The 8,232-nt window shown below is 38.9% G+C and overlaps 1 protein-coding gene across 3 annotated transcripts; it reads right to left on the bottom strand.

The window, feature by feature from the left end:
* Nucleotides 1–588: 588 nt before the first annotated feature.
* LOC135595289 (probable adenylate kinase 7, mitochondrial) lies at nt 589–6,396 on the bottom strand. Of its 3 annotated transcripts, none has more exons than XM_065086012.1 (4): nt 5,942–6,393; nt 3,597–3,737; nt 2,919–3,170; nt 589–1,026 (listed from the first exon to the last, which is right to left on the bottom strand). In XM_065086012.1, exons 1-4 carry the CDS (start codon nt 6,287–6,289, stop codon nt 877–879), a joined length of 891 nt encoding a protein of 296 aa, XP_064942084.1. In that variant the 5' UTR covers nt 6,290–6,393; the 3' UTR covers nt 589–876. The 3 variants fall into 3 exon arrangements, with proteins under 3 accessions (XP_064942084.1, XP_064942086.1, XP_064942085.1); XM_065086014.1 differs by lacking the exon at nt 5,942–6,393 and adding an exon at nt 5,345–5,890; XM_065086013.1 differs by lacking the exon at nt 3,597–3,737 and having other exon boundaries at nt 5,942–6,396.
* Nucleotides 6,397–8,232: the final 1,836 nt, after the last annotated feature.

Below are 8,232 nucleotides of genomic sequence, written 5' to 3'. Positions count from 1 at the left end.
TCATCTTTTTTTTCCTTTTACTTTCCCTTCCTAACCATTTTTTTAACACTGCATTATAATATTTTTAATAATACCAAGAACATTGTATTACAGTTTTTGTATACTACGTTATAGTGTTTTAATACTACTCGAAGACAAAAATATTATGTTTTGTGCTGCGTTATAATGTTTTGCACTGTATTATAATGTTTTTCCGATGTTACTAAAAACACTGTAACGCAATGTAAGTTTATACAAAAAAATACTGTATTATAATATTTTTATACTGCGTTACAAAATTCAAAAGGAAGCTTTCTGTGGCAATTCGTCTTTCATTTTTCTAAAGAGTCTAAAAGAAACTTCCTGTAGACATTTTGGCAGATTTATCCAAAAGAAAATGAATTGTTCCAAACTTAGTCTTGGAACTTACAGACAAAATTATATATATTTTTTATTTTATTTTATTTTCCAATGAGGTAAATAAATAGTCCATTTTAAACCAAAATCGTAGACACAATCTCAAATCAGCCTGCAGGCCTCTTTTGATCAAAAACACATTTTGCTCGTTAAGTCTATAAAGAGCAATGTGGAATCCATAAAACTGGCACGGGGCAGAAAGGAACAGCTTATTAGCTCTCAAATAATCTGGTCATAGCCGCAGTATAACACCGATATGGATGATTCCGCATCCATCAACAAAACATAAGCAGCAGCAACTGCTCGAAAGGGGGACTACATATTCCTCTTAAGAGGTCTCACATTACAAACATGCATCTACAAAACTGATTAGGTATATGGTAGGTAATAAGGAAAACTAGAGAGTTTGTTTGGGCTGGCAGAGGGAATTGCTCAGATCTTTTCGTTTGTACCAATGAATTCCAGAATGGCCAAAAAAACCTACACTGTGAGCTTCTGTGAAGTAGCAGTGTCCATGTGCTGGAGATGTAGCGCCGCTAAAAGCCCCTGCCAGGTTTCACCTGGGCCACCGGTCACTTGGACATCCAAAAGCTTCTTCTGCTTCATATAGTATTCCTCCAACTGCTTGATCTGTAGAAAACATTATGGTTGTTAAGAGTCTACTGGACATAAATTTGCATATATCATATCCTGTCAGAAGAATGCAAAAAACTGGTTCACAAAAAAGCATTTGCTGCAATATTTAATAAACAGATACATGCACAACATGATGGAAGCAAATTTGCATGTTTAGTTGTGAATGGGTCACCATAAGAGCTAAGTTGGGAATGGATTCATAATTTTCACTATAACTGGTTAGAAGGCAGAGGTGGAATCAGTCCGTTCAAGTTGGCTGACGTAGAAATAACAGTTCTATTCAATAATCTACCATACCAGTACTAATATATACTGACCTGTACCATCTGATATCACCCTTTAAAAATAAACATAATAATACCGGTCTGTCCACATTTACTAATGGATATTTGAATCCATGGTTAGTAAGATTCATATCACGATTGCACAGAAAGTGCAACCTTCGCCTTAGCTTGGTCCAATTTGCTGGAGGAAAAGCATGGTTGAGCATCCTCAACTCAAGCTTGGGTAAGATCCAGTTAAGGGCTAAAGTCAAATTGGTAACTTTGGATGAGCTATACCCACGACTATCAGAAGTCCACAAGTGATACAATATACCATGAAGGTTGATGCCACCATGTGGTTAATATCAGAATTCAACTGATATTACTTATAAAAATGCAAATACAGACAAAAAAGGAATCAGAATTCTGTAAATTACTTATGCAACAATATCAAAACTGAAATGGCCACAGAAGAAACACAAAGAAATCATCTAAAACCTTAAGAATTGTTTTTCCTATATAATTCAGCTTCATGTATAAAACAAAAATTTTCTCATCCCTTGATTTATCATTCAAAGATTTATTCAGTTGATAATGGCAATGCTTATTTTCCAATCCATTCAAGGTATGTATCTCTGCATGTACCAATCATTTTGGTAATTTTTTAAAACTTCCATAAAGCAGAACTAGTTTTGATTGTAACAAGGAACAGAAGTGGGTCCAATATCAGAAATCATTTTCGTGTCACTTGAGGCCCATATATTTCAGGAAAATAAAGTAAATGTCTAATAATTTTATGGACTCACTAGCAATTAAAGAAATGTTGTGCGGTGGGTAAGCATCGCATGAATTATTTAACTAGCAACTCACGTCTACTAAAGTTATACATTAGAAGAACTAAGACAATCAAATTAGGGTACCCTATTCCTCTAATAAAAGGATGACAAAATGATATAAACACTAGTGCGTGCATCTCCCTCGCAAGAGGGTTTGAAACACAAATGGGTTTCTTGCCCTTGTTCTTAGGGTACCCTATTCCTCTAATAAAAGGATGACAAAATGATATAAACACTCGTGAGTACATCTCCCTTGCAAGAGGGTTTGCAACACAAATGGGTTTCTTGCCCTTGTTCTTATTTGACGACTCAAAAGATATTTAGTTTGAAAGATATGCAGAAGTAGAAAAAATTTGCCATGGCTATAATCAAAGGTATGATGGTGACTCTCCACATATGAAAAAATATATATATATTAGTGGAGTCAAATGGAGTGATAAGGTGCACCATTACATCCATCTCTTGGAAAATTTTAGGTTTATTTAACTGAATCAGAAAACTAGGTATCTAGGAGAAACTCAGCTGGTTTCCCAAACTTATTCTTTGCATAGCCCATAGATTATATCACGAAAAATGGATTCCAAATTCCAGCACAAACCAGAGCTAAAATAGCATACTGGTTAGCAAGTGTTAGAATAGGGGAAAAAACACTCAGATCAGATTAAAACAAAGTAATAATGCTCAACAAGTTCCTAGATTTTTCAAAACTTTCCAATTTCCAAATATCAAGAAGATCAATGCTGCCTCTTACTAGAGATTCGCACTTCTTATAAAATTTTAGAAATACCTGCTCAGAATAGACACGGAATTTCTCCATGCAGGAATCCTTCATATCCACTGCAGCAGATGATTTTAGTTGTGCATGTCGTGTTCGTGTAGCCAAACAGAGATTAAGGCTTGTTGACTCTGAATTGCTAGAATCAAATGTTTTCCCACAGTGTGAACAAATATCAGCACCAAAGTGTTTCTTCACCAAGCAGTCATCTCGGCATTGTAAGTTCACTACCAAATCTATATTTGCTATTTGATCAAGGATCTCCTGAGAATAAAAAAAAGGAAGATAGAAATAAGAGCATGCATTCTCAAAAAGTATATGCATTCATATATTTGATCTTAGATTCCACTAGAAATATAACAGCCATTCCTGGCAAGAACAACCGGTTTAACAGCACTCCTGTGAAAATCCCAAACACACAAAATGATCAGAAATAAGAAATTAGGCATCATTAGAAAATGATAACATATTTAATCTTTGCAAGAAAACATGTGATGAGATAAAAATACAAGACAAGCGTAGGCTAATTCTGCTTTCTTTCTTAACACCTTCTATGTGAACACAAAACACACAGCTGATCTATCCATAAAAGAAACAAGGTTAGTTTCGATTAAAACCTTTGAAATATTAGACTTAAGTCAACCAAAACTAAAAAAGGCAATGCAGGACCAGGAACAGCACAGGGCTTACAGCTTGGATCCTCGTACGTGGGATTCCATCAAGAATGAATCCAATTTCACCTCTCTGGTATCCTTCCTCGAGCCTTTTCGACAACAACCCAAATATGATTTCCTCTGGCACCAACCTCCCTTCGTTCACAACATTCGCAATCTTCAAAGAACCAAAACAAATAATTAACACCCAAGACAATCAAAGATAACAAACCAATTTTAACAGTACACCGAATTCAATATTCGGGTCAAAATTTCACATCCAATAACAACAAGTTCCTTTGCTTTTTGAGCGAATTCCTGAAAAAAGCCCTAAACTTTGAGAATTTCCCAGATAGTGCCCAACTTTAAAAAATTCCGACAAAGCACCCTTTTGTTCAAAATGACCATTCTAGCCTTTCACCAGCCATCCCCTCCGCCCCACCTCTAGCCCGCCGGCCACCACTTCCGCTGTCACCCTTGCTGGACCCCAACAACCTACAACAATGATGCTTGCCCAGAGCAGGTGGGGGGTGACCCCACACACGTTGTAGGGGGGCAGCCAGACCTCGCGTGAAGGCTGCAGCAAAGGAGGCAGCCTCGAGCGCAACAGAGGGGGCTGGCCAACCCTCGCATGAGAGCTACAGGTGGAGGGGGCAACCAGCCCTCACGCACGGCGAAGGGAGGCAACCAACCATTGTGCAAGGGCTGCAGGTGGAGGGGGGCAACCCCACACGCAACGGAGGGGGGCGGCCAACCCTTATACGAGAGCTACGACCAACAACTGACCCTCATGCGAGAGCTACAGGATGGCGGAGGCGAGTCCAATGAAAGAATGGGCAAAATGATCTTTTCTTATGACCAAGGGCGCTGTTTTAAAATTTTTCAAAGTAGGGGTGCTATGTGAAAATTTTCAAAAAGTATTAGCTTTTTCTGAAAATTTGCCCTTGCTTTTTTCTATTATTGTTATTATGAATTTTACTATTATTGTCCCTCAAAGATTTAATCTCCAACGAAACAATGAGCAGATACGAAAAGTAGAAATTTCATGCCGCCAAAACAAATGCTTAGTGACGCTAAGTTCCAGAAACCCTAACACAGGAATTGCCACTAAATGACGAAATCACCCCTCTAAGGTTACGAGGCCTAGCCATATAATAGAACAAATCATGATCGTCACTATGCAAATCAAGGTTCATCGTACCACAATGTGCTATCTGATATGAACGATTAATACCAATCCAATAGGGAACTGGTATGAGTGGTATATGCCGATCTACCAATATGTCCCATTGTATCATTTGTTGGTACATCAGTACAGTTCGATACATACTATACCAACGGTCGGTCGGTACACCAGTACGGACCGGTAAGATGATCCATGACGCAAATAGCCCTCTCTCGCACAGAAAAGATGTCCCAATCCAGGAATGAATCCGACGGCACAATCACCAAATTGAGGCCACAGATCGAACAAAAATTCCAAGAACGACATTTGTCTAAAGTTACACAACATAGGAAATTGATCTGCACCCAAAATTGGAGAAAGGAATCAAGTACTGGATCCAAGAAGGGGAAAAAATGATGGCGTGTAGAATGAATTAGACGGAGAGAGGGAGAGAGATATTTTCTTGTAGAGGGAGGAACTGGGGTTCAGCTCCTGGCAGACGAGGGATCCCATCAGATGTAGGGGACGTCGAGGAGCTCCGCCAAACGCATGGCATACACATGCCTCTGCACCTAAGGGCTCCTCATGAACACCCACTGCACCCTCCTCGCTTCTCTTACCGCAAGCATCTGTGGCCACTGCAGCCGCGGCGGCGCTCCTCCCACTCCGTCCAGTACTCCACCTCCGCCAGCGCCGTGGCGCCGAAGGACCGGCGGTGCATAGGCGGCGGCGCGAACACCCGTCGGGCGAGGGATCGTGCTGCGAGGGCGCCTAAGCGGTGGATCCCGACAATGGCGGCTGACCCGGGCTTCGATCTCCTCCTCTTCGACGCCGTCAGTACGGGAATGCTTAGTCACGTTAAGTTTCAGAAACCCTAACGTAGCACAATGGCAGGAATTGCCGCTAAATGACGAAATCACCCCTCTAAGGTTACGAAGCCGAGCCATACTATAGGACAAATCATGGCCGCCACTACGCAAATAGCCCCCTCTCTTACACGGAAAAGATGTTCCCAATCCGGGAACGAATCCGGCGACACAATCACCAAATTGAGACCACAGATCAAACAAAAAAATCCAAGAACGACATTTGTCTAAGGTTACACAACATTGGAAATTGATCGGCACCCAAAATAGGAGCAAGGAATTAAGATTTGGATCCAAGATGGGGAAAAAATGATGGCGTCAAGAATGAATTAGAGAGAGAGAGAGAGATACTTTCTTGTAGAGGGAGGAGTTGGGGTTCAGCTCCTGGCGAACGAGGGAGCCCATCGAGATGTAGGGAACGTCGAGGAGCTCCGCCACGCGCGTGGCGTACACATGCCTCTGCACCCCGGGGCTCCCCATGAACACCCACTGCACCCTTCTCGGCTCCCTCTCCCCGCAAGCGTCCGTGGCCGCTGCGGCCGCGTACCTGCCATGCTCCTCCTCCTCCCACTCCGTCCAGTACTCCACCTCCGCCAGCGCCGCGGCGCCGAAGGACCGGCGATGCATAGGAGGCGGAGAGAACGCCCGCCGGGCGAGGGATCGTGCTGCGAGGGCGCCCAAGCGGTGGATCCCGGACATGGCGGCTGACCGGGGCTTCGCTCTCCTCCTCTTCAATGTCGTCGAGCGTGCGGCAGGGTTTAAATCTCCCCTCCCCCGTCTCTCTCTCTCTCTCTCCCCCCGGAGACGTGGCTAGGGCACTCTATTCCTCAATAGAAATGCACAAAAGCCCTTCTCCTAGTAATTAATCACAATAATGCCAATTACTTGAAAGCCACTGCCCATGTACATAAATTTGTTTATTTATCAAGAATAATTTTGACTAACAAATTGCAATAATTTTCTAGGCCTTGTGATTGAACTGAGTGTTTATTCGAAATAATAAAAAAATGCTCAAATTTGTAAATATATTGAGTCATAACCTAATATTTTAAGCTTTTGAGATTACTTATCACACTATCAAAATTTTTATCATAATATTAGAGAATATGATATCTTATCACTCTTTTCTCTTGGGATATCATCGATACTTGTTTAACACTGCTTTTTTCTCATATTCAAATTCACTTATTAGCATCATATACGTAATTTAATATAATATTTTTTAAAAAAATTCAATTTAATTGACTTACATTATGCACTTGGATTTAATTTTAATGTTAGATATAGTCTTATTTACTCATGAAAGGAGATATTAAAGCTTATGAAAATATTAGGTCCCTTCATAATAGCTAAAGTAGGGTTAATGATCACCCAATTAAAATATTTATGAGTGATTTATTAGTCTCTCAATGAATTAATGCTTATGGTAATAGATAACGAGAGAAGAAATAACAAAGTCTAGATGAAAAAGATGAATAATTATTTTTGGTCATTGATAATTAGTGTAAAACTATATTATATGTTATGAACATAGATCTTAATTGATTTCAGTATAGAGCTAGGTCATTATTCGAAAGTGACACAAGATAACTTCACTACCTATGTATTCCAATTGCAAACAATTGATTAAAAGGTTATCCAGAAATAGCCCATCACATCGGTGCCCGAATGTAATGCACAAGTGTTCTCTTAAAGTTTGGACCAATGGGAGTAAAAAAATTAGTCCAATAGAGGGTTAGATTAGCAACTTGAAATATAGAAATACATTTAGATAAGGGATTAGAATTTGTAAAGACTATTAATAGAATATATATATATATATATATATATATATATATATATATATTACTTATAAAAAATTAGGTGGACAAGTAAAAAATAGATTGATAGTATTGGATTTAAAATTTGATATACTAGAAGAGTTAAACACAAAAATAGTGTAAGAATTATAGAATTATTGTTGATAAGGATTTTAAGAACAATGTTGTAGATGTAAAAATATTTGAAGATAAAATTATAGTTCTAAAATTTATAAAATGATAAGATGTTTTGGATGTTATTAGTGTTCATGCTATTGAATCCTTAATTTTAATAATAAAATCAATTTATTAAACTAATATATCTTTGAGATAAGTAACGTAGAAAAATATTTTGATCATAGACTTGGACCACCGAAGGCTAATTATTGAGTTGGAGAGTCGATATTGTACTAGAAAATTATCATGTTAAAAATTGGATGTCAAACCAAAGGATTAGTCGACGTGTCAAAAATCGAACTTCATGCTAAAATTTCATATATTATGCCAAAAGGATCCAATATTATGTCGAAAGATCGGATGTTATGAGAAAGTTGATATGCCTGTGGAATAGGCGATATACTAAAGGAAAGGGCAATGTACCAAAGCTTCAAACGAAGTACTGAAAAATCGGACGACATGTAAAACGAGTATAGGTGTCGAAAGCTTTGTAAATATGTTGAATGTATGGTTGATTTGTCAAGGTCTTTGATGAGATTATTTTGAGTCAATTTAAACTGGTATTAGATTGAAACAAAGCGTACTTATCAAGAAAACTATTGGGCTTAAAGTTAGACTAGATTGAACCCATTAGAAGATCAAATCGATGGCCTAAACTAGGCCTAG

The sequence above is a fragment of the Musa acuminata genome, chromosome BXJ1-10 (genome assembly GCF_036884655.1).
Source record: "Musa acuminata AAA Group cultivar baxijiao chromosome BXJ1-10, Cavendish_Baxijiao_AAA, whole genome shotgun sequence".
Taxonomy (NCBI): domain Eukaryota; kingdom Viridiplantae; phylum Streptophyta; class Magnoliopsida; order Zingiberales; family Musaceae; genus Musa; species Musa acuminata.
Note: the sequence above shows the minus strand (reverse complement) of the source record. Positions and strands in the feature narration are given on the sequence as shown.

What these genes read in the sequence shown, in the direction of transcription:
- LOC135595289 (XM_065086012.1), bottom strand. Translation starts at nt 6,289, where the DNA reads ATGTCCGGGATCCACCGCTTGGGCGCCCTCGCAGCACGATCCCTCGCC. An exon ending in ACTCCTCCCTCTACAAGAAA is followed by an intron (nt 3,738 to 5,941) that starts GTATCTCTCTCT and finishes GGTTCTTTGAAG; the next exon opens with ATTGCGAATGTTGTGAACGA. An exon ending in CACGTACGAGGATCCAAGCT is followed by an intron (nt 3,171 to 3,596) that starts GTAAGCCCTGTG and finishes TTTTATTCTCAG; the next exon opens with GAGATCCTTGATCAAATAGC.